Here is a 27,893-nt window from a genome sequence, read left to right on the forward strand (position 1 = left end):
GAGAAACGTTAACCATAAAGGTTAAAGGTCTGATTAACAATACAAAAGTTAACCAGTCGTTTCGATTTTTTAAATTTGCACATTGAACAATTTCTAAAGAACAAAATTTTCCTTTTCTTTCTTTCTTTTTTCTGTATCAATAAATAAATAAAGGCGTATTAAAGATAACCATTTTAAATTGCTTTTAGTTCAGTTTTATGTATTTTATTTTTGATCATTTTGAATAACATGAGTTAGGCAGGCTTATTGTATCTAAATAATCCTGTTAAAAATGCATTTATTAAGTTAACTATAGTTGCATTTATTAAGGATTTTTATTCTACATTTGAATTTTAAATAAGATTGAATACAATAATGAACAGTTGAAGAGTTCACAATGACAAGATGCATAATTTTTTGATGCAAATTGGCATTGATTGTTGAGCCTCAAAACAATACACATTTTTTTCTTTCGTAACCAACCCTCTGATATTTCATTTTAACCAAAACCTTTGTTATTAACTGAGCAGCAATTCCGATTTCCACACTTATTTTTATAACACAATTTAGCAAAAATAAATAAAAAGATAATAAAATCAACTTATGGTTCGAATTTATTTTGTAGTTTACGACTGTATATATAATATGTAAAAAAATTAATCGGTTCAATAAAACTTGAGAAACTATGGACAACAGTTTGAAAAATTGTTTCTGGAAATTAATTGTTTTAATATTTTTAATGCTCTAAGGGCTTACAAAATGTCTTTGACATGAAGTGTTTCAAAGATAATATAATACAAATAGATTTGTGCTCCAATTAAAAAAATCCTTTCATTATGACTATGACAAAAAAAATGAAATAAATGAAAGGAAACAAACAATAAATAATGTTCAGAAAATACATTTGTTTATAATATAGTTATTTATTTAAAATTGTGTGAAGTAAAACCTTTTTGCGCACATACAATGGTCTCAATTAGGTTATTCTAACAATTGCAGAACTTGATTTATCAGTTCTGCATAGTATGAAATAGCCATTAACTAAGTAAAGCGTATCTTTTAACTTTGGTGTTTTGAAATTAATAATTAATCGTTCAATTTCTAATCAATTTTTGAATGAATTACAATTGCCTCACAACAACCTAGCTTGCCTTCCCCCGTGACCTTGCCCTCTTCTGAATCCTGAAAGCAGGATCCTTTCATAGGGAGGCTCATAGGGAGGCTTTCACATATCAGAGGTTCCTAAGTTTTGTTCAACTATGACATATTTCTTAAGGTTAACAGAGAAACATATTTCTTTATCCTTGGGTTTAGTTATATTTTTTTTTTCATTTGAGATTGAAAAGTTTGATTGGAAAAGCTAAATGGAAATTTTATACAAGCATGTCCTTTTCATTATTTTTTTTTCAATATAAGTATTGCTTTTCTTTCCTTAACCTATGTTTGACTAAAAAACATAATGAAACAACCAAATTATTATTAAATAAATATCATGTTATTGTCAGAATATAATTATAGATTTAAATATAATTATAATTATAGATTAAATTAAATCATAATTGGTAAAATATAGTCCTAACTTTCAGAAACCTAGTGATTTTTCTAGGGTTCCTTAGAACACCTACTGGGAAACGAGGGTTTAATAGTTTAACTGATGTCCTTTTTTACAGTTCAGTTTTGTTTGTGTGTACTTCGCTTGCTACTAGCTTTGTTTGTGTATATATAGGTAAAATATAGTCCTAACTTTTGGAAACTCGGTGATTTTTCTAGGGTTCTAGAGAACACCTACTGGGAACCGATGGTTTAATTACTTAACTGATGTCCTTTTGTTTTTTTATAGTTCAGTTTTATTTGTTTGCACTTTGCTTGCTGCTAGTTTTGTTTGTGTACCTTCTTTTTTCACTTTGGTTTACTAAGTTGGAAATGAAACATTTTTTTTATCAAATATTTCACTTTAAAAAGGCAGAAAATAGACAAATATAGAATTTAAAAAAAAAAGGATTTTGTAAGAACTAATTCTGCTAAAAGAACTAAGCTTTATTCCTCTAAACAAAGAACTATTTTTACAGTTTTTAATTGTACTTTAATTTCTTACCTTAATTTAAGGAAAGGCTCTGCTTTCAATATTTGATTCAACAGCGAATTCAGAAACTCTTCCGGATCTAAACACAGACAAAGTATCTTTGAGAATGTAAAGTAATTTGTGAAGTACAAATTAAATATAAAGTGTTCACAATCTATTTTGGAAATAATACAGATATGGATCGAATATGGTACTAAAAGTGTATTATAATTAAGCAGGTAAAAAACAAAATGTAATAGATATGGAACTTTGCGTTTAACACTTTTAAAATATATGCATCACGNTAAGACAAAATTGGAAAGCCTTGCTCACTTCTCATGTTTCTTCAAGAATTTATGGAAATAGCTTGCTTAGACCAAAATACATAAGGTAAACCCTGTACAGAGGCTGTTACAGAATTCAAACTCGTGATTGGCCACAACTGACTGATGAACCACCTTCACCGAATTGGCATTTTCACGGGTCCTAATTGCCTACTTTTTATATTTTTTATTATAACTGTCGTTGAACAACCGACCCAATTTTGGGGTTTACGACTACTAATGTAGCTTTGTAATTTTGAAACCCAATCCAGAAGACAAGGGAACTCTTGGATCAAGAATGCGAAATTCGTATCAACCAGTCATCAGAGGGATTCAAACCCGGCTCAGCTCATTGGAGGGCGAACACTCTATCCTATGAGCCATCACGGCTCTTGGAACAACCTATTGTCTACATTATTGATTTGTCAAAACTTATTGACCTTCAAAAGCAACAAATGGCAATTTTTGTGAAAAATGCCTTCGTGGAGGAATTTTTGATGAAACTAACCCGCATTCGCGTTACTGGGAGAGGAAGACCGCAAGAACCTCCCACCGTTAGTCTGTCGGCTAAGAGTCTAACCCATGATCTGTCTACCACTGAGGATATTTCACGTTAGCGCTGTGGTTGGTGCAAGCCGGATGCACATTCATATCAACCAGTCATTGGTGGGATTCAGGCCTGGTTCATCTCATTGCAAGGCGATTGTTCTATCCCCTGAGCCATCGCGGCTCTAATTGCCTACCTTGTTTTTCTGGATGCACGGCCCTGCGTGTGGGCTCAGAGGTCCAGCGATACTGGAGCACTCGACATCTGCTGATGGCATATTGACTTTTTTCTCTTATTGTGTTCTTTTTTATTCCTGTTCTTTGTTAATCTTATAAGAGTTTGTCAATTTCCTTTGCCATTGGAAATAAAAAAAAAGTTTTAAAAAAACTACCAAGTCATTTTCTAAGATTTATAAGATTACGTCGTTTTCTATCATAAGCAAAAATATGTAAATGTTTTTAAAAATACCTAATCAATTTCTAAGGTCACAAAAATCTAAGAGTTGGGCCTTAACACTTTCCTCCTATTTGTTTTTCTGCCTAGCAAAGTAGTGGAAACAAAAAAGGAAAAAGAGAATTTTAGAAGGGTAAATATCAAAGAAATTTTGTGGGAGAGTTGTTGGAAGTTTAAAACTAAATTTAGTTAAAGCCAATAGTGGTAGTAGAAAATTTTAAGTATGTTCACAATGTTTCTTTAAAGCATGTTACTTTAGCTTTAGACATAGCTAATAAAAACATGTACCTTTCTCTTCCGAAGTTAAACCACGAACAGAGCTCAGCCTTTCGAGCCTCTTACGCAGCTCCATCACTCGATCAGCCCGAACATAGAAATTCCTGAAATTCAAATTCCAGTTGGTTACTACACACATTTTTATTTATGTAAAACATCATAAAATGAAAACACAAATAAATTAATATTCAAGATGGGGAAAGTTAAGAATTTATAAAACACAAATTCTAAATAATGATGAACATCATCTATGTTAGGATAACAGAAGAAATACTTTTTAAAACCATGTTTTCAAGTAGGCTTAAGATGAAAAAATAACTTTAATTTTGTCATACTTAAAATCAAAATTTCTTTTAAAAAACGTGTTGAGAGTTTTTGATAGCTTAATATTGCTTAAAAAACAAACTACATACCAAAAACAATTATTTAATAACTTGTTCATTAATTTTTAAAATAATTATTGTATTCTAAAAGATGTCCAAAATTCAAAAAAGATTAGAATTTTGTTCCCTCTGTGCAATAAAATGCGGCCAAGATAAATAAAAAAATAGCTGACAATTCACTGTTATTAAAAATATGAAGCGTTATAGAAAATAATAAAACTTTTTTCATTGTCGAACAATAATTTGGCCCAATCACCAATCTAAAAGAATAAATTGCCCATTCAGATCATTTAACGAAACAAGTTTATGCCCAGGTCTAAGATTAATGGCAAAACCATTAATATCTAGAAAGAAGAAAGTAAGTGCTGAATCTGGAAAATTCAGCCATATTTAAGTGGTCCATCAAAATTGTTGACAAAAAAGTGAGTACTTGCTAGTAAAATCCATAGAGGCCATTAATTTGATATGCTATTTCAGCAGTTCCCAAAAGATTTTCAAAGGGTTCCATCCATGGAACCCTTTTCATAACCAATAATAATTAAATTTATACCCAATCAATAATTCATAATTTATTTGATATTTTGGTTGTTTATATGAACTTATTTCAGAGATGCCAACTTTCTCCGGACAGTGAATAAATATTTTCAAGTGGTAGTTTATTAATTGTGATTCTTTGTTTAATAAATTCAATTTATTAGGTTTTAATCCACCACTATTTCAAAATAATTCGAAGGGTATATAATTCGCCACTTTGTTACAGTTAAATCATATTAAACCTTTTAAAAAGTAAGCAAAATTGGTCAAATATTTGCAAATTTTAGTTTGTAGTCACTTACCGATTTTTAAATTATTTTGGCATTCCGGAGCAGTTGACATCTCTGTTATTTATGTAAATTGCAAACAAAAAGAAGTAGCAAAATTAAAATAAAAATTTTCAGTAAAATATATTGAATAAATTATGAAAAAATATGCATTTATTAAAAATTTAAGAAACATTTCTCATCGAGCTTTTCAATTCAAAATAAAATAACCTAACTCAAGAATAAAGAATTATGTTTCTCTGGTAACTACTCTCAAATTTTTTTACACTGTTCTTTTGGAAACCATAAAGCAGCTTATTTTGTTCATTTTCAGCATATGCATACACAAGAACAAATTCGAAAAAATTAAATATTTTATTCTTATAAAACATTTTCAAATTAATTAGTAGTCCTTTTTTTTTATTAGTATAATCACAGTTGCTATTGAACTTTTTTTATAATGCTAGGATTCCTTCAAAAGAAGGTCAATTATTTAAGATTCTATAACCAGAAAAAAAAATTAAAGCCTTTGTGCTACTTCATACATAAATTTTAGAAATAAATAAAAAAAATTATAATTAATTAAAAAAACCTGTGGTTTCTACTAGAATTATCTCTTGTTTGAACTTTGAGACAACTTATTCTTTATTCAAAAAAGTTTTGAATATACATTTTTGAAGGAAAAAAAACGGCACTTTGGGATTATCCCGTTGATCTATCAATGCTTGCAAAAATGTGCAAATCCTTTGGTGCCATCATAATGAAAAGCAATTTCCAAAATAAACATTCTAATCACATTAAATTTATCAAATAATAATAATGACAAAAAAAAACGTAAGTGTAAAAATACGTAATAACAAACCGTTGTAAAAAGAATTAAAACAAAGTAAAAACGTCTATTTTTTTATAATTGTGTTAGAAAAAATCACAGAAGCTATTTTTGCCAGAAGAAATGATTCCATATTCTTGAAAATGCACCACTGCACTCTCTTCAGTAATAGACAAATCCCAAATTTGAATCATTGTGCAGCAGAGTAAAAAAAAACAGCATATTTCAACAACCTAAAGAAAACTAACTAGCGTAGTCAAAGATTACACAGTAAATATGAAATTTTCGGTTATTGGTGCAGAAGCTACCTTTTGACGATAATATCAGATTTGGCTTGAAAACCTTTTATATTTTTTTTTCATATTGATAAAAATTAAAATATGAACTACACGGTATCTGCTACATTTTAGATTTTCAAATTCATGACTAATTCCAAAAATTTGTCATGACTTAACAAAGTTACTATTTTCTCTGAAAAAAACACAAAACCTTTAAAAAAGCATTATAATAGCATTAATTGAAGGGATAGGTAACCAAAAATTTTATAATCTGCATCTTCATACTTATTGATTTTAAATTTAAAAAACAGAGGAAAGAAAGAGTTGAAGCAATAAAATAGCTGAAAAAAATACAAAAGCAAATAATTTTTTCTTCTTTTTTTTATTGATAAAAAAATAATAATAAATACAAAAGTTCTGAAATCACAGAAGTTTAAAAGATAATTTGCTTTAGAAATGTTTTTTCGTTCATTTTTTGAGAGAACACCATAATTTTTAAAGAACATGATAAAACATTTTATATTTTAATAAAATATGACTGTGAGTGGGGAATTTTGTTACAAATTCAAATATTGGGAACATTTTAAAAATTAGATTTTTTGGCAACCTAAATCCAGGACTTTCCATAATTTCTTTTAACCAAAATAGTAAAAATCATGACATTTCATGACAAATTTTGTTCAATACCGAAATTCATGACTTTCCAGGTGCACAGATACCCTGGAACTAGTAAAGAGTAGTTTATTTATAATAAAAAACTTACGCACGGAGTGGATTCACAATTTCTTCCTTTAGAATTCTTTGTACTTCATCATACTCCGCAATGTCGTCAATATTCTTGGGCCTGTGAAGTATGGAATCAAAGACCCCAGTACAGGAGAACATTGCAAACAATGTGGCATCCAGGTAACAAGAGTTGTGGTGACCTTGGATCCCACGGTTTTTACCATACAATAACTTCATGTCCTCAGGACTGGATAAGGGAGGCACATCACCAGTAACTGAAGGACAGTCTATACTGCCAAACACTATAAAATAAAATAACATAATTTTCATAAAAATAAGAAATTATAAAATAAGCATTTTGTGAGCATTTTTATAAAAATTTCATAAGTTGGAAAAATTAAAATCATAACTCTGCTCTCCTAAATTGTTTTCCTTAGGTAATGGACATTCACAGTTTTTACTCAAAAAAATGTTAAAATTAGCTTTCTTATTTAGCATAGATTTTCATTGTTTTTAATTAAAATATATATATATAATTAGTTTTCTTATTTAGCAAAGCTTACAAACTGATAATATAAGACATTTTATTATCTAAAAATGTGGTTTGAATACAATTCTTAATTTATTACAAAATAATGTTTCAAAAAAGAAAACATAATACAGATTTTGAAAAAGTATTTCAGAATTTATACATTTTTCAGAATTGTTTTCAAAAATTTAAGTTCTTTTAAATAGAATAGGATGACACTTACTGTGTCTTGTCTTAATGAACAGATAATATTATTAAGCATCTTCAGAATAAATGAATCTTTTCATAGTTAAATTCCAGAAAAAAATACATATATCTTCAATTAAATAGCAGCATCATTTTCGAAATTTATTTGTAATTCCCCGTTCATCTCATTTAATATCAAATTTAATATTGCCTTTCAAAAGAACATTATGTACTCCAACAGCTATAATATTTTTACAAAAAAAAACATTTAAAAAAAAATATTAATTCAGATTTAGATTCATAGAAAAAGGCATAGTTTAATTCTAGCTCCCTGAAGATAGTGTGATTTAAAAGATCACCTAATTTTTATCAGTGTAAGCAACACTTTCGATGAAACACCGATTTCAGCAAATGTTGTGTGAACAAAGTTTGATCAGACAATTTTCTAAAAATGTTCAGATAATTTGTTTTTGGTTGAGTTCAGTAAATTTTGTCAAGAAACAGCAAACATAAAGAATGCATGCGCAAATCGAAAAAAGCATGGAGTCGAAACTTTCCTAAAAAGTAAAAGCATAAAATGTAAATTTTTTAAAAATTAATTTAGTTTAATTAATTTATTTTGCTCAAAAGCATTGATTAATTTTAAAAAGGAAGATAGGATATACTTTGTGCTATGTAGGAGGAAGAAAAAAACAACCAGAATAAAGCACAAATAAATTACTGAAATGAACATTCAGTTTGAGTTCTTAACTTGTTTCACTTAACATTCACTTTTACTAAAATCTTATGAAAATAAAATTAGATAGGATTATGGCAGAAGGAACTGTGGGAATATGTCTCCCTCAATAAAATTAGTAATCTCCTAAAGTCCCTTTCAATATTTCAGACAGTTAAACAAAATCTTTATAAACCATTATTGATTTAAATTCATCTACAAATAAGGTTATTACTAAAAAAAAACATCTCCATTAAAATAAAATGTTTAAAAGTTCAAAGCTTTGGTTAAAATTGAGTTATAAAAGGCATTACCGAACAACAGGTAAATGATAACAATTGAAGATCAAGGGGAAGAACGGTTTATGTCCACAAAAACGAATTTCAGGGCAGGCAAAATCTGGTTTTCAACGGCACTGTACGGAGAATAATTATCAGGAAGAACCTATTTTATTTTTAAACCGTTGCTGAACAGTCGACCCAATTTTTTGGGTTAACGACTACTAATGCTCAACACTGTAGCCTTGCAATTTTGAACCCAATCCAGAAGACAAGGAAACTCCTAGAGCAAGTATTGGAAGAAATTTGCTTTCATGGAGGAATTTTTGATGGAACTTTCCAGCATTTGCATTATGGAGGAAAACCTCCCACGGTTAGACGGATAGAAAGGGGACTCAAACACGTGATCCATTTAACACTGAGGATATTTTATGTCAGCATTGTGGTTGATGCAAGCCGGATGCGGAATTCGTATCAACCAGTCATCGGTGGGATTTGAACCCGGTTCACCTCATTGGAAGGCACATACACTCTATCCCTGAGCCATCACGGCTCATGGGAGAACCTATTGTCTACATTATTGTAGACAATACTTAACTTATTAATTTTCATCAAAACTTTTGAATCTTCAAAAGCTGGCAATTTTTGTGAGAAATGGACATAAATCCATTTGTTCCCTTGATCTTAGATGAGGAAGAATAAATTCACCTGCACTTCTTCTTTTTTCTGATTCAAGGAATCGACTATCTTTTTTGCAATGAGTTAGGCGAACAAAAAATGCTTTTCTGGGTGGACATGTGAAATATCTTTTGCCATTAAATGTACCATCAGTGCAACTCGAGCTCTCTTCTTCCTGAAAATCAATTTATTTAGATTTATATTATAACACCGTATCAAAAATTTTTCATTTTTTAAAAAATAATATTGTTTATAATTAGATTTATTTTGCTTTATAATTGGATTTATTTCGCTATTATTTACAATTGAAATTTTCTTTGCGTTTTTTTTTTATAACAATTTTATTGAATTGAATGTTCTACATCCTAGTGGAAAACAAATATTTTTTTTTCCTTTTCACCTAACAAGTGACAAATTAAGAAACAATACTTTTCAATTTGCTTTTTGGGGAGACCCCAAGAGGGAACCAAAGGGTAGTAGTAGAATGTTAACAGTGTAATTAAACCTTTACACAGGAAAAGGTAGACATGATTAAGTTCAAGCCTGTATAAATATATAGATAGATATATAATGCTTAAATATAATGTCGAGAAAGATATAAAAACGCTCTTTTCAAGGTCAAATTACTTCTTTTCCATCTAGCAACTAGAATGTAAACTTCTCATTCTTGGGCCTCCGTCCTTTACCTATATAAAATACTCTTTTACTATCCATGTTCCTGTATCTATGTTAAACATCCACCAGTTACACTATGAACTCATTCTGTTAATGCTTTAAAACACTATAAAGAGCCAAAAAAGAATTTAAGAAAATTAATAAGTTTTATTAACTGTGCATAAGCTGCAAGTACATAAAACCCATATAATAAGATATAAATACAAAGATAACAATGGTAAGAAATAGAAAAGAAAAAAAAATTCAAAAAGAAAAATTACCGAAAGTAACTAATTTATTTTAGAAAATCCATTCAAAATTTTTAAAAAAATTATTAAAAAAACAAGAAAACAAAAAGATATAATTTCATTGTCAACTCACACGATTATTATATAAGCAAATTAGAGTGCTTTCTAATATTGTATTAATATAGCTATATTAATACTATATTATTACAAAAGAATTTTTAAAATAAGTGTGTTATTTTTTGGAGTTTTCCTTATTCTTTTTTTAAAAAACGTTTCTCCTTTTTATGTTTTTTTATTATTTTTTTGTTGTATTTTTTTCTTATATATACATATGTATGTGTAAAAGGATTCCTTCTCAAGGAAATAATCACTTGGAAATTACCATGCCGGTTTTATTAACAGAGACAAAAACATAGAGAACTAAACTACATAAAAATAAACATTTACTAATCACGTGACTTTGTGCTGCCATCTAGGTATATTTCATTTTGAGAACTACTTCAAGCAGAATCAGTATGTGTCTGTATGTATATGTATACATGTATATATAAAGTATGTTAGAAAGAAATAACTATACATAGCAACCACACTGATACAAACTAAATAAAGGTATTTAAATAATATTTATGTATGATAAAATCCACGATTTAAAAAAAAAATATTAGTTAATTGCACTTACCATTTCAATTCCAGCTACGAGTTTTCCCCTCGCTTCCGGAATCTCCCCGATCCATCGAATGACACCGTAGCATGGGCTGTTGTTGATCATTACTTCTACAACTGAACCCACTTCCAAATCAGAAATGGAATGGTGAGACATATAACTCTTTCGCTCCATTCCTCCTAAAAGATACAAATTTTATTTACTGCTCATTGTAAGGCCTGCCCAGATGATTAAAAATGTTAACTTTATTCTGCTATTCTATTTCTGCATATATTTAAAAATTATAAAAGCAAAATATATAATACTTTTTTCATAGATAGTACATATTTGCACACATACGAGAAAAGTATCATACATAGATATCTTTAATACAGTAGAACGCAATTCTATAAATCACAATTCTTCTTAAACCATATTAACTTTACAAGCTCAAAAACAAACAAAAATTAATCAATTTGTTGACTTGTTCTAATGCTCTTAAAACTTTAAATTTTTTCTGTAAATAATAAATATTTAAGGGCATATTTTTGTGTTATAAAGTATTTCTTATTTAAAATTTTTTTAAAGCATTCATATAGATCTGTTTCAGATACATGTTTACATTTTCAGCAAATAAATATTATATGTGATCCATATAACACAAAATTCTATATAAGTCAAAGCTTTACGTATTAAGATTTGCATCATAAAAATCTTCAACAGTATTATTAATTTATGACTAAAAACCATTTTACTTACATACAAATGATAATGCCTATAGTTTAAAAGTCAATTTATTACATTTTAAAATTAGCATACTCTCTAATCTTTATTTTTTAACTTACAACAAGAATGTTAAAAAAACAATAAATGACTTTCCAAGAAACTTGTATTTTCTTTTTTTCGAATTATCTGTTTTGATAATATTTGTGAGAATAATAATGATGATGATTTGATTTATACTTATATTGATGGAAAAATTCAAAAACAAATTAAATTTAAAAATATATCGGTAATTTTTAATGATTTTAGTTTAACAAACACCTGCATTGTCACACTGTTCTTAGCCCCTTGTAACAAAAATTTCACAATTTTTTTCTGATGGCTCCTCCTACTTCGATACCAGACAACCTGCGTGTGAAGTCGAAGACTTCAAGGTAGAACAGTTTAACGAGGACCATTATTAATTTAGACGTAAATTAATTTATTTTTTTTAAAAATCAGTGCTGTTTAAAATAATATTTTAAAAAAATCACAATTAGTTTAAAATAATGATTTGTTTTCTTATCATGCCAACCCTGCCACTCCCCTTCCATGCGTGACACCACTTACATGGTAACATTATTTGTACCTTTTTCTGTTAGCATTTCATAGAGGGGATTAACAGTGGATACAGTAGTGCTGTTGTCATCCTCCAAGTGAGTATGCAGTAGGTCTGGACTCAGGCAAGACTTCTCTTCAGAATTAACCGGTATTCGTTTGCTTCCTGCTGATGGGCTGCTGTTGATTAGATTAACCCTTCCATTTGTGCATTCTTCACCTTTTATGAAAGAAAGTTTAACTTTATGCCCATACATAAATAAAATGTGAAATAACACAGACAAAAGATCATTTTTGTAATATAGTATACAGATGAATCGATTTCCAAAACTAGCTACAGGGTATCCGCAACATTTTAGATTTCTATGACTTTCCATGACTAATTCCAAGAATTTTACATGACTTATTGAAGTTACTATTTTCTCTGACAAAACACAACATTGCATTTAAAAAAGCATTATAATGACATTAATTGAAATGATAGGTGTAACCAACACAGTTATACTCTGTATCTTCATATCAATAGATTTTAAATCTAAAAAACAGAATAAAGAGAGAGTTGAAGGAATAAAATAGCCGGAAAAAAAATACAGAAGCAAATAATTTTTTTTCTTTTCTTTTTTTCTGCAGAATGATATTCTAAAGATACTTTTCTTGTTAATCAAAAAGGAAAGAAATACTCCAGATTTTTCCGTTCTCATTTCAGAATTTAAAAAAAAAATCGCCAATGACTGGCTTGCTTCAGCTAGAATTTGAAATTAATAAAATATAAAAAAAAAATAAAAAAATGGCAAAAATTCTGAAATCATAGAAGTTTAAAAGATAATTATTTCTAAAAATTATGTCTTTTCCTTCATTTTTTGAAAGAACACCATAATTTTTAAAGAACAAGATAAAACATTTTATACTTTAATAAAATATGACTGTGAATGGGGATTTTATTACAAATTCAGATATTCGGAACACCATGAAATTGGGAGGGGAGATAAATTCCATTTTCAAAATTACACTTTTCAGCGATCTAAAAGCATGACTTTACATGATTCTTTTTTCACAAAAATAGTTTATTGGAAAATAGTCATGACATTTCATGACAAATTTTGTTCAATACCGAAATTCATGACTTTCCATGATTTCTCATGACTTTCCAGGTGGGCAGATGCCCTGTCAGTTATCCGCAAGAAGTACAGTAATACACATAACGTTACCAAAATCCAAATTCTTAATAACCTTCCAGAATTTATTCTCAACTCCAAAAAGGAGAGATCACAAAATAATTGAATGGAGCACTTCACATAAGATGGTGTGGTTCTTTAGGGACTCATAATACTGACGATCTGAACAAATTAATACTGCGATGAATTCACGCAATTTACAAATCGGTTTTAAAATGTGAAGAAAATTTTCTACATTGAAATAATATTGTATTAAAATCATCGAGATTTTAAAAAACACGTTCAAAACTTTAGTTATAACTGCCAAGAATGCTACATTACCCTACAATAATGGAAGAGACACTATCAGTTTCTGACATTTTTTTAAATTGGTCAAGAAATACTTAAAGGATTATTTTGTAACTTTAGAGATGTTTAGTTCATGCGATGTTTCATACTTAGCAATAAAATTTAAAGCTTTCAGAGGTTTGGAAAACCTACAATAAATTACGAAAGAAACAAAGTATTTTTGAACACCCTATGCCAGAAAATCAAGCAAAAAAACTTGTACCGATTATTTTAGTTCTTATTGTTAATAATTGCATAAAGTTTTGTAAACCTAGAGCTAATATTTATGGAAATATGGACATTTTTATAAAAAATTAATTTTTTCGCCTTACGTTTTTTCGTTATAACTTTATAGACATTCAAGGGAATGAAACAAAATGTTTAGAACAATGTAAGATTTAACTACAAAATTGTCGACATAAAATTTTAAATAAATTCGTTAAAAACTGCGCCAGTTATGAGCATTTAAACTAGTTCTTTTATACCGCGCATGCACTGAAAATTTTTTTAATAAGTTTCTTCCAATTTTGTAGTGAATCGTATTTGGCAACTAATAAAAAAAAATTCGATTTGAATGTCTTATAAATTTTAAAAGTTTCAAGGAATTTTCTAAGTACTTTTAGTCAAAAAAAAAAGTTCAAAATGATCAGAGGTTTTTTACAAATTTATTTTGTATCATAAGACAAAATTTGGCCGAGAAAGCCTGGTTGGTAGGGCACTGGGCCCATGTCCAAGAATGCGTGGGTTCGATATCCGCCGGCCGAAGATTCCTCGTGCAGTAAATGGTCACTGATCCACGTTAAATCCATCGAGTCTCAAAGTCCTCCATGTTCCCATAACAATAATAAAAAGTTAAGTTACAGTTTAATATCAAGGAAAAAAATTATTTGTAGAAACCTCAGAGGTGCAGAGTTCTTCCGGAGGTAGACAGAAGAGAAAAATTCTTTTTCGCTAAAATAAGGCAACACATTTCCTAACAAATACTACAGCTCGTATGAATAGTGAATGAACTACAAAGACTTGCTATAACGACCGGACTACATCTACATACACACATTTGTGTATATGAAGCACAATGCGTGGCTATTAACTGAGATCATTACAGAACGTTCAGAAATCGTAAAACCTATTGTGACGACTCCAATAAATCGTAAAACGATCATTCATTTCGATCATGACATTTAATATTTCCTGTTGCTTTAGGCAATTCTGGCAGATTTACAAAGAGCGCTAAAAAAATCTAATGATTCAAAGGGATTATTTCAATTACGTTAATTAATTATTATTGCTAAGCTATTATTAATTTAGTTACAGAATCAGATACAAACGTGCACTCTCTCTGAATGCGACAGATATGAATTTTTGATTATCAAAATATGGGGAGTAGCCACAATCGGCTAAATACGATAGTTTAGGACCCCTTCACAAAGATGCCAATTGCTCCGGATTCGACAGTCCCGCAGTGTACTGATCTTAAAGACACGGTTCCCAGTAGAACACAAGCATCAACGACTGAGGTCAGTTAGCGGGTGGGTGACCACTTTGATCAGCCATCGTAGGGACCGAGAGGGGTGCGGCATCGGTCCTCGTTAAACTGTTCCACCGTAAAGTGCTCGGCATCGCGCGCATCATCTGGCTACCATAGAAGGGAAGCCATCCCCTCTGTAGAGGATCAAAATTGCGACGGTATGTCTTCGAATCATCCTCAGGGATGTTTCCCAGACCGTCGCCCATAACCCATTGTGCACCTCTAGTGCGACGTAAAATATTGTTGTTGTTGTTAATTTACGTCGCACTAGAGCTGCACAATGGGCTATTGGCGACGGTATGGGAAACATCCTGGAGGATGATCCGAAGACATGCCATCACAATTTTGATGGCACCCCAACTTCGGTAGCCCGACGACCTGCGCGCGAAGTCGAGCACTTTACGGTAGCACAGTTTAACGAGGACCAATACCGCACACCCTTGGTCCCTGCGCAGACTGATACAAGTGGTCACCCACCCACACACTGATCGTAGCCAGTGATGCTTGACTTCGGTGATCTGCTGGGAACCGTGTCTTAACGAGTAGTCCACTGCGGGACCGACGTAAAATAAAGTACCTGCCTACCTCTTCCGGATTCGACAAAATGTTTTAAAAAGACGGTAGAATGCTACAAACTAAAATATGCAGATTTCCGGTTTATTTTGCAAACTTTTTAAAAGGTAACTGTAACAAAGTAAAGTGGAGCCTTTGAATTATTTAGAAGCAGCGGTGAGTAAAAACCCTATAAATCGAATTTACTAAACCAAGAATTTTACATTAGATGACTACCACTCGAAAATATTTACATGCCGTCCGGAGCATGATAATCACAATTTTTGCGTATCTCACTATATTTTGGGAAGAGCTAATCGAAAAATGTTAGCACCAATTATGAAAAACGTTTCTCCACGGGTGTAACACGAAAAAAACATTTTTAATAATTGTTAATTTATTTTCATTAATTTATTTCATATCCTCCTATCTTTTTCGCACCAGCTGGGACATACGGCTTCAAATCTTTCTTCTTTTTCTTCCCCTTCCTTTTTTTCAAACACTTCTGTCTTGAGCCAGTTCTCTAGCCTCCACCCATCTGGTTTAGGTTCGCGCAGATCTTAGTGCATGTATCTTTGCCAATTTAGACCCGACCTTCCTCTTTTCATTTTTCCGTCCGGTGCCTAAGTAAGGCTTTTTATTTTGGTTTTGAGTAAGTTCCAACAATCAGCATCTTACAAAAGTATGAAGCAAACAACAGCTTTAAAAACATTTATGTTGATTTTTACATTCGAAGCTCTCCAAAATTTTCTGAAACAGCACAGAACAGCTTCGTTACAGTTTTGATCATAACTGGCTCAAAGGTATCACAAACTTAAAACAGGTTTATATCATCGCTGGCTCAAAGGTATCCACTTATTTAGAATTTATTAGATTTTGCATTTATTCTCGCGATTTTTGTTTTTGTTAATTTGATTTGCATATTTATAATTTTTTTTTTTTTTGGTTTTCTTTTCAAGAAATGAGGTCATTTACGTAATCAAGATCATTTATGGTGGTGCTAAAGTTCCGTTTTTCATAATCTAGTCAACGACAATCATGGATAGAAATCTAAACAGTACGTATTTCTGTCTGTCTGAAGATCAGTAAGTACTCATTATAACTCAATCCTTGCCATACGTTAATTATAAAGGTTTTTGATAATATTAACTTGTCCCAATCGATTGAATCAAAAACCTTACTGACAAGGGCGCCGGCAGAATAATATGAAAGGGGGTGCAACCCTCTAGCAAACTACCCCCCCCCCCAANACCCCCCCCCCCCCCCCAAAAAAAAACTTTTTTTAATGCATTCTGTTATTACATTTTATTTTTTAATACATATACTTTCATCTGTTAATTTTTTTCAAGATACATTTCTGCATTGTTAACAAGAAATTTTTTTTAAAAAAGTGCGAATTTCTTGTACTTGCAAATTTTGCCACGGGAAACTGTATTGATGGTGCTGGCTTAGCTGCTTACTTTGAAACACAAATACTAAATACAAACCGTAGTTTTGTATACTAACGTGTTTGTGCACGCTTACACTTATCATTGGTATTTATTGTGTTGATGAAATTTTACAGTTGTGAGAAGTCAGTTTGTGTTATACACCTTTGTTAANCAGTGTGGCGTGGGTAATGTTGCTCGCCTCCGTGACTTTGGTTCACAGGTGCCCACTGGGTAACGATAAATGAGCAACACTTCCGGCATCTTCTAAGGCGAAGAACGAAAGTTCAGTGCCAGCGTTATTAAAAAATATATATATAAATTTCTGTCTGTCTGAAAATCAGAAAGTAGTCAATATAGCTCAATCCTTGCCTTACGTTAATTATAAAGGTTTTCGATAATATTAACTTGTCCCAATCGATTGAATCAAAAACCCTACTGAAATCCATGAAACTTAGTTATTAAGATGAAATTCCACACCAAGCTTTGTTCTATTGTACTCCAAAGAACAAAGTTTTGCTATGTAGTGTGCTGTTTCGGGAACGGAAACCAGCTTGTTCAACTCGTAAATGTACTTCAATTTCGGATTTTAACCTCTTTGAAAGAACTTGGCAAAATATCTTTCCGGGTATATAGAGGAGATTTCTCCAACTTTCACATCTTGCGACGTCACCCTTTTCTGGTATGTTAACTAACGATTGCTTCTTTCCATTGACATGGTACTTTTTCATACTTCCTAATGATATTAAAGAGATTTTGAAAGTGCATGGATCTGGATTCAAATGTCAGTTTTCAGTAGTTCGAGTCAGGAGCAATTCGTTTCCTACAACTTTTTCAGTTTTGTTGCCCTCGGGTTATCCTTAATCTCGGCAAGCGAAAATGCACACACAAAAAAACAGACCACTTTAAATAACTTTTGATCTGATGGTCGGATTTTCAATTCCTAGGACTCAATCTGAATGGTTCAAGGGGTTGAATTTAAATACGCTAATTAATTAGTGCAGACGATCTAAGTTGCGAAATTGGACACTAAGACGTTCCTTCTCTAATTAAACATACCTTCATATCGAGAAATTCGGATTTCTGAAAACCAAAACATAGGGAGTAGCCGGTGCGAGAGATCCTAAGTTTGGACTCCTTACTGGTAATTTTACATTTTGCGTATTTCGCCATATCTCGAGAAATTTTTAAATGAATTGAAAAAATTTGACAGACATTCATTTATCCGAAGACAAACTATACAAGAAATAACTTGTAATAAATATTTATTATTTTTTATTATTTTATTCAATATTAGTCGAAAATTTTTGAATTGTAAGGTATACCATTTTTAACATCATTTTAAAGAACTTAATTTTGCATAGCAAAATACAAAATTTGAGACAAAATCGGTCAAATAGTTCCTGAGAAATCAAATACAAAAATGTCGTATTTTAAAAATTCGATTTCTCGGAAACTATTCCGTTCTATTTTCAATCATCGAGCAAAGTGGCGCCTTTTAAATCATCAAAATTAATTTCTACATTTTAATGTAATTTTAGACTGCGTTTCTGAAAAGTTTCAGAAGCTGCTGAAACTCCAAACTATCGAACATTAAACTTAAAACAGCCAAATGGAGAGTTATATGTAGTACAGGGGGCAAAAAAATAAACACATAAATAAAAAAATAATAATAATAAAATAAATAAACGGACCAACCTTTATAACTTTTGATCTAATGATCGGATTTTCACGTTTTAGGACTCATTCTTAATGATTCGAGTGATTGACCTCAAATATGCTACTTAATTGGTGCAGACGATATTTTAAGTTACGAAATCAATCAATAAAACGTACTTCGTCTAAATAAACATACCCCTTTTTCGACAGATTCGGTCTTCCGACCCCCAAAGTACAGGGGATAGCCGCAATCTGGGAAATATATTCCCCGTAGTTAGGTCAGGAAAGCGGTCCAAATTTTAGACACCTTAACGTTAATTTTATTCTTCGCATATTTCGCCATATCTCGAGATCAAATTTTTTGCACACAATTTTAGAATTCGTTTATGGAAAGATAATTCCATGCAAAAAAATAAATAAATAAACAAATTTTAGAACATATTTACAATTTTTTTAAATTATTTTCTCAGTAATAGTCAAAAAAATTTTGAACAGTTAAGGTACATAAATTTTTACATAATTTTACATAGCAAAATACAAAACTTGAGCGAAATCGGTGAAATAGTTTCTGAGAAATCGAATTTTAAATATACCGCTTCTGTCTCTGCAAAATTTGCAACTAGAAAAAAAAATAAAGCAAATTTTTAGGATGATAAAAAAAATTTTGTTAGCACTTATTACCAAAAATATTTGTAATAATATTTCTATACTTAAAATGATAACTTAAAAGCATCCTTTCATAAATTTCCACTGTAAAATTTGTATAGTGTTGTAATTAATATTTGTCTTTAAAAAAAAAACCTAATAACTTTAACCCATTTTAAAGCTTCGAAACATTCTTTTCTTTAGAAAATTGCACCTTCATTTTCAAGTTTACAGTCAAAATTAGTATAGAAAACAAAATAACAATCAGAAACTTCGAAAACTAAATCCGAAGTTCTACTTACACGAAAAACTAAATTATCATAAAGTTACGAAATTCTTACTTCCTTCCAAAAATTAGGAAGGTAAAAATGGTAATGGGACACTTTTTAACCCTAAAACATAATTAATCTTCTGCGTAGATAATCCTGCTTTTATTCTTTTACCTAAACAGTCAAAGTCACAGTTGCAAATGCATAACCAGCTGTAAATACTTAAACAAATCAAGCGTTAATCCGACTTAAAATAGAAGTTGAATTATCATTTAAGGTAACAAACTCCTCTCTTAATAAAAATAGGTTAACATGACACATTTTTAGCTTTGATCATCGCACTTTATTTTTATCACAAGATAAGTGAGTAATCAATTTTTTTTTAAATACAGAATGAAATAATAAGTTCATACTTTGAAAAACTGAAGTGACACATCAAATATAAGTTAAATAATTCTTTTCTAAAAACACACTTTTCAGACTAAGATGAGATAAACAAAATGTAGAATAAAGGTCTGATGCTTACCAAGGGATCTTTCTACCACAAGTGAGGAGGATTCTCCGATCTTCTTTTTTCGACAAGGCAAGGAGCCAAAATTGGTACCTGCCAAAAGGTAAGGTGGAATAACCTTTCTCTCTCTCTCCTGTCTTATAACGTTTTTGTACCAATCATATACTATTTTCATAACACTTATTCATAAGTCACCTTATTGCTAATTCTAAAAACGTCAATACGAAAGCTACATTCCCTGGCTAAATTATTATAAGATTCTATGCCAAATCTTAATTATCGGTATACAGCTTTATTGGTTTGACGTGACTGAAACCAGTTGAATTAGACGAAATTCGGTGATAGGATAAATGAGATGATATATTAGATAAATATAGAATATTTAATTATATTAGTCTAATAATTTGGTCAGGGACTGTAATATGTGAACTTATGGAGCGACTCTAGCTGTTTTAAGTTGTGTATTATGTTCCTTTTTTAAAAAAATTGTGTGTTTTTTTGCTTAAATAAAAGGTCTTTGTAAGTACAAAGATTAGCATTTTCCACTACGCACTGAACTATTCCAGCAGTTCTCGTATCTTGGTCTAATAATAAGACCATGGAATGTAATATTTTTATAAGTTGTTCCAATGCTGTATTATCTAGGGTCATAAAATTCCTTGATTTCGATCATTTTTATTCAGATTCACCAAATTCCCCACATTTAAATGACTTCTAAAATATTTTAAGTTATTTGTCACGTCCCCAGATAATTCTTTACGGCTTCATATTTATAGCCTTACTTCAAGTGTAAGGCACTGAGCGAAAGAGCTTCCTAAATTTAGATTTCGAATTTTTCTCATTAAAGTTAAAGACACTACTTTTAATTTATTGCTATGAAATAAAAGCATCCTATTTTGTTCCTCAAGTAGAATAAAAATGGATTCATTTGTTTATTTTAGCCGATCACTGGTCTAGTAGTTACTGTACTGGACAAGTGGTTGTGGGTTCGNAGATTATTTTTGAAAATAATGAACACCCCACGGTTTGACAAAAAATAAAATTCTTCGCGCCTTTTTAGTCTACGTGATCATAGGAAGAAGAGGGGAAAATATATCTTTATTTTCAATGCATAAAGTATTAAAAAAAAAAAAAAATTTTAAATTATCGTAAAATTTTAAATCAACGAAACAATCTCAAGAAAAAAATAAACATAACCTTATTTTCGATGTAAACTTAAGAAAAGTGGAGCGGATCGAAAAAAAAAATACTTTTTCTCATAATTAGTCCGAAAAGATTGCCTATTTTATTTTATTTTATTTTATAACCGTCGTTGAACAGCCGACCCAATTTTTCGCGTTTACTACTACTAATGTTCAACACCGTAGCATTGTCATTTAGAACCGAATCCAGAAGACAAAGGAACTCTTGGATCAAGCATAGGAAGAAATTTTGGACTTTTTGATAGAACTACTCCGCATTTGCGTTACACGGAGAGGAATACCACGAAAACCTCCCACGGTTAGCCATACGGCAAGGTGACTCCAACCCATGATCCGTCTACCATGATCCGTCTACCTATTTTACGTCAGCACTGAGTTCGTTGCAAGCCGGATGCGGAATTCGTATCGACCAGCCAAAGTTGGGATTCCTCATTGAAAGGCGAACGCTCTATCCCCTAAGTCAGTATTTCCCAAAGTGTGGTACGCGTACCCCCAGGGGGGAGCAGTTTAGCAGGGGTACGCGTTCTAATGCGAAATAACTTGCAACAAACGAAAATTTCAAAAACTTTTATTTTAAAACAAAGATAGTCATGAAAATTTACGATTACGTATTTTTCAATTGGCTATTTTTTGCAGAGTTAAAAGTTAATAATGAGTGGTGTCAACAACCAGCTTTGATTTTTAACATTTGTGCAATTTTTATAGTAAAAAATACATTCATTTTTTATTAATGGTACACAGCGTTACGAAACATTTAGAAAGGGTACACAAAAGTTTGGGAAACACTGCCCTAAGCCATCACGGCTCAAAAGATTGTCTATTGTAATGTGAATAATAATGGTAATTCGGTTAATATCTTCCGTTCGAACATCGTACTTAAAAAAATAATAATAAAAAAAAAATAAAAAACTGCCCTTCATTAAGTTTTCTAAACTTTTGAAAGAAAAATGCTTCAGTTTCTTATACTTAATATATGGTTTGAATATCCTAAACTAAATTCTTTAATAACTTAATTAATAATTTAAAAATTTATAATTAAAAAATTTTTTCATTAATTAATAATTAATAAATTAAATAATTAATTAAATTAAGTTCTTTAATATTTAAATCTTGAATGCCCGTGAAACGCTTTAAGAGGAAAACAGAAGTTAACCACTTTTGTTGTTGTTTTAACGTTACTCAAATATGTTAGATAATAACTCACAAAGTGAAAATGGGGTTGCACGTTCCTACTTCATTTTTTTGACGTGGTATTTACATCATATTTACTAAGATTTTTAATGCATTTTTTGACCCACTCTGAAGAACAGTTTGAAATTCGAAACTTCATCCTAACATCGTTTCGCTACGTCAACAAAAGAAGGAAATGTCGAATAAACAAACGCACCTCTATTCTCAGCATTAAGGGGCCGCTCACAAATTTCACACATTTTATAAATATTTTTCACCTCTTCCTTCCTATTGTTACTAAGCGTCACACTTGATGTTACCCCCACATTCACACGTCACACTCTATTACATATTCATGAAACAAAACACACGTTAAACGTTATGCTTCAAATTTTATTTCGAAACTATGTGTTTGAATAACATTTCTGAGCCTAAACACTGGTTGACTAAATGTAAACAATAACAAAACCGGAAGAAATTTAGATAACTTCCGGTGTATCCTTCCGCTAATGTTATGCTATTGAAGCGATGGTGAACAAGCGTAAATATTCTAGGACGTCTTACTATTGTGATTTGCGTTTAAATTTATGCGTCATTTTACCATTGATAAGAGTTTTCAGTCATTTATAAATTCTAACAGGTCGTGAGTTTTAAAAAAATTATAAACAAAATTAATACCACAGCATATAAAAAATATAAGCTCAGCCCATGTCTTAAGTATTAACCCGTATTTGGCTACATTTGTGTAAGAAAGCACGGTTTGTTATTTTTTGGGTAGCATCATAGCAAGTCTTCCGAATTCATTTGTTGTTTCGTTGAAAGTTAGAATGATCGTGTTATATTGAGAATAATACTAGTATAATAATATTGGATGGGGCCTTTATTTTTAAGCTTGGGCATAAAAATCAGTCGGAAGTTATACGACTTTTCTGCGTTTAGCTTTACAGCAGTGTTTCCCAAACTTTTGTGTACCCTTTCTAAATTTTTCGTGACGCTGTGTACCACTAATAAAAAAAAAATTAATGCATTTTTTACTATAATAAAATTGCATAAAAGTTAAAAATCACAACTGGCTGCTGATACCACTAATTATAATACTAGTATATACCACTAATATTAACTGCTAACTCTGCAAAAATACATAATCGTAAATTTTCATGGTCAGCTTTGTTTTTAAATACAATTTTTTTGAAATTTTCGTTTGTTGCAAGATATTTCGCATAACAACGCGTACCCCTGCTAGGTACGCGTACCACACTTTGGGAAACATTGCTTTACAGGTTCAATCAAAATAGGTGACGGCTGATTACCTCTCTCCCTTCCCCTTGTGAACGAAGTGTCTTAATTTTAAGTATCCCCCCACCCTCCCTTCCAAGAGTTACATCATTAGTGGCAAGGTATGTCAATTCGTAATAAATCGATGCTGCCTTGAAATTCACATTTTTTTCTTAAATATCGTACTGTTTTCTAGACGGTAAAGCTAACTAAGTATAGTTAGTTTGTCTAAAGTAAGAACTCCCCTAGCCATGCGTCTGAGCTCGTGGCGGTGACTACGGCAACGTGGTCTAACTATTTCAAGTAGTGATGTGGGGTTATAGTTTAGGTCAGGTTTTGGTTGGGGTCGGAGAGAAAACGGGAATACTTTTCTTCGGTCTATTGTGTTAGTCCTAGAGTGAGGAGAAGCTACCCTCCCTGAAATGCGCTATTCTTGTTTCCATAGCAGCAGACGGCCTCAGATTTTGTGGTGGGGGGAGTTCTTACCGGAGACAAACTATAGTTTTCCACCAGGTGGCTGTCATCGAACTTATCTTTTAACTAACTTTATTATACCTAGACACCACTTTTATAACTACAGCACTTAGAGAAAGGGTTTAATGGGCATAGCACCATCCATACCGAAAAAAAAGAACTTTTGATTTGAATTAATTTTAAATTCTTCTAAACCTTTTAAATAAAATGGAATAAAATGAAGGCTTACCTCCTAAGAAATCATCGGCTTTCATTAATCCAATGATTGGTACCAAAGAAGCATGGTTCAGTTTAGCCTCAAACAATTGGTGATCATTGTACTTGCCTGTACCAGTACCCACGGCATTATCCTAGAAATAAACTCATCCTTCATTACACGCACTAACATCACTTGAATGCTATTATTAAATTAATCACACGTCGTACGTAGACTTAGGTCCGCCCCCCTCCGCAAGGATTACTAATGCGTTCTATCTTAGGCTTAACACAATATTTTCAAAATTATGATATGAGACAAGAACACTATGAAGAGACATTCGGGATTGGCGAGGTGACAAATTGTTGCGAATTTTAATATTTTGGAAATTCGTAGCGATAACCACCGGAAAAAAAAGATCAAAAAACTACCTTGATTTATATTTGACGCATTCAAAAACTTTAATGAGCAATTTAAAATTTATTATAATTTTTTTTTTGGCGAAAAATATATATATAATTGTATTTTTTTTTAGGTACTACAAGCGCCACAGGTTGTGCTCCCCCATACATGCAGTGTATTATTTCTGGGGCACCCTCAAACTTAGGGCACCTCCCCCCCCCCCCCCCNCCCTCCCCCCCCCGCACCGCGGGAATTGTGGGAGTGTTATTTACGCCGCTGCACACATCTAAAAACTTTCTTACGTTTCAAAATAAGAAAATATTTTCTCCGTTGGCTGCTATTAGCCGAAAGCAAGTTTATCTAGTCATATTAAATAGCCACCTAGAAGATTATTTTTTCTTTCATTTTACTCAAGCTTTTTTCTTTTTTTTTTCTTTTCTTTCAAGTGATGTTTCGACGTCGAAATTGGTAATTTATTTTAAGCCACAGTATGAAATATGAACGAAATTGATAAAACAATAAAGAAGTCTTCAAACATGTATCATAACAAGAATAATAATAAAAACTAGTAGTCTAAGCGATAGTTTAAAAATTGACGTTACCTGGAAAAAAATTCTTGCACACTTATGTTCGTTGGGAAGAGGGGCTAAACACGAATCCGCATTTTGCGTACAAAATTTTGAAAAACAGGAAAAATCTAATTTTTTGCTTTAAATTTTTTTTTCCGCATTAAGATACAAAATTTGGCTCGCGTGTAGAATCGGGAGGCATTTTTTATTTCATATCCGTAGTTGAACAGCCGACCCAAATTTTCGGTGGGTTTACGACTACTAATGGCCAACTCCGTAGCCTTGTCATTTTGAACCCAATCGAGAAGACAAGGGAACTCATGGATCAAGTATTGGAAGAAATTTGCCTTTGTGGAGGATTTTTGATAGAACTAACCGGCATTTGCGTTACATGGAGAGGAAAACCACGAGAGTCTCCCACGATTAGCCTGACGGCAAAGGAACTCCAACCCATGAACACCCATAACTCGTACCGCAGAGGATATTTTTACGTCAGCACTGTGGTCGGTGCAAGCCGGATGCGAAATTCGTATCCACCAGCCATCGCTGGGATTCGAATCCGATGAACTTCGATGGAGAGCGAACGCTCTATCCCCTGAGCCATCACGGCTCTGGATCAAGCAGTGGACAAACTAGTGGATTCTTTGATAGAACTAACCCGCATTTTCGTTGCATGGAAAGGAAAACCACCCACGGCTAGCCCCAAGGCAAGGAGATTCTAATCCGTGATCCGTCTACATTTGAGGAACAGCACCGACCACAGTCAGTTCGATAGTCAGACCGATAGTCAGTTCGAACTAGAAACAGAATTCGAATCGACCAGCCATCGCTGAGATTCGAACCTGAATCACTTCATTAATAGTTTCTGGAGATACTTCATGAATCGTGATACTGGTACTGCCATAAGTTTGTCCCCAAAATTAAAATCACATTTTTATAGAAGAAAATTAACTTTCGCATTAAAAATGAGTCTATACGTTAAGTGTCCATTTGCATGCAGATACAATTATTTCTATTTTTTTATAAAGTGTAGCTCTTCCAATACATTTTATATTGAAGAACAAACGATCTATATAGCATGCGTCCTTTTAAGCCCAACTTAGAAGACAATGGAATAATGACAAAGTGGGATTTATACGTGAAACCAACCTGTATTTGCGTTACACATTTTTGTAATTATTTTATATTTTATTTATTATTTTATATATCATTTATCAGGTATTTTTTTTATTTTTTATTTGAGAGCAGATGTGTTCGATAGCAGATTCTGCAAGGGGGGTGACCTCCGATAAGGTTTTTAATTTAAGTTCACTCAAGAAATTGCGTGCCGTTTATTGGTTTAACTCATATTTTATTTTATAACCGTTGTTGAACAGTCGACCAACTGCAACCCAATTTAGGGCCAACGGCTACTTATGTTCAATTCCGTAGCCTTGTAATTTTGAACCCAATTCAGAAGGCAAGGGAACTCCTGGATCAAGTATTGGGAGAAATTTTTGCCTTCATAGAGGACTTTTTGATGGAACTAACCCGCATTTACGCTATATAGAGGGAGAAACCACGAAAAACTATCACGGTTAGCCTGACGGCAAGGAGACTTAAACCTATGATCCGTCTACCACTGAGGATATTTTATGTCAGCATTGTGGTTGGTGCAAGCCGGATGCGGAATTTGCATCGACCAGCCATCGGTGGGATTCGAACCCGGTCACCTTATTAGAAGGCGAACGCTTTATCCCCTGAGATATCACGGCTGATTGGATAACTTATAGTAATAAGCTATAATAACCCATTACATAAGTTACAATAACAGGGTGTGTAGCCAAATTATTCAACAAAAAATAAGCACCTCTTAAGCACTTTAAAAAAATATCGTAATTAGGCAGGGTTGGACAGTTAGTGACAATTGACGGTTTTATCTTGTTTTAACCGTCATGTCAAAGAAAAAAAAACTTTCTGGCGTTGTTTTTGACAATTGTTAAAAATCATGAAATTTTGAATCGTGAGAAACGAATGGCGTTTTCATACTCTACGGACTGACAATGCGCCGAAATAGATTGGGTTGAATGAATTATGAAAACGTTGAATAGAACAATGTGAACTGCGTCTTTTTGCATAATTCGAAGCGAAAATCAACATAGCAAAGGAAAAATTTCATTTTGAAAAAGGGAAAATTAAGCACTTTTTAAAAACACCCAATGAAAAAAGTACCTTTAAGGGCTTTTAAAAATCTAAAATAAGCACCTTTAAGCACTTTTTAAAAAACGCTAAGCACCCTGAATAAGAGTTGTGTACCGGGGAGAGTCTACCCATTTTTTCAGTTAGTCAACTTTCAAGTGGTCAAACTTTTGTAAATATTAAAGAAAAAAGGCTTTTAATAGGTGTTTCGGAATCGCTATTTATCCCTCTTTAAAGCTGTGAAATCGATTTTAGAAAATATTAACAGTTACGCTGTTACTGTATATTTTTATAGAACTGCTGACAAATCTCTCGTATGGGGCGAGTCTACCCATTCTACTAAAATGAATGTTAACATTGTAAATAATCAAATTTTACTATTAAATTGTTATTTTAGTTACTATATAGGATATTTATGAAGTAAAAT

General features: G+C 31.7%; 1 protein-coding gene across 6 annotated transcripts in view; it reads right to left on the reverse strand.

Annotated features, from left to right (window-relative positions):
• Positions 1 to 27,893, reverse strand: part of LOC107440667 (ubiquitin carboxyl-terminal hydrolase CYLD) — a 68,956-nt gene that overhangs the window by 11,030 nt on the left and 30,033 nt on the right. For 3 of the 6 annotated variants that reach the window (XM_021148454.3, XM_043054392.1, XM_021148456.3), the window contains 8 exons: positions 24,351 to 24,471; positions 20,016 to 20,093; positions 11,939 to 12,127; positions 10,624 to 10,787; positions 9,073 to 9,217; positions 6,694 to 6,958; positions 3,653 to 3,744; positions 2,075 to 2,141 (listed from right to left, as the gene is read on the reverse strand). In XM_021148454.3, the coding sequence (XP_021004113.1) occupies positions 2,075 to 2,141; positions 3,653 to 3,744; positions 6,694 to 6,958; positions 9,073 to 9,217; positions 10,624 to 10,787; positions 11,939 to 12,127; positions 20,016 to 20,093; positions 24,351 to 24,471 (1,121 nt within the window). The remainder of the gene's footprint in view (positions 1 to 2,074; positions 2,142 to 3,652; positions 3,745 to 6,693; positions 6,959 to 9,072; positions 9,218 to 10,623; positions 10,788 to 11,938; positions 12,128 to 20,015; positions 20,094 to 24,350; positions 24,472 to 27,893) is intronic. The other 3 variants (XM_071179379.1, XM_043054394.1, XM_071179380.1) reach the window with 1 other exon arrangement.

The sequence above is a fragment of the Parasteatoda tepidariorum genome, chromosome 4 (assembly GCF_043381705.1).
Source record: "Parasteatoda tepidariorum isolate YZ-2023 chromosome 4, CAS_Ptep_4.0, whole genome shotgun sequence".
NCBI classification, from domain to species: domain Eukaryota; kingdom Metazoa; phylum Arthropoda; class Arachnida; order Araneae; family Theridiidae; genus Parasteatoda; species Parasteatoda tepidariorum.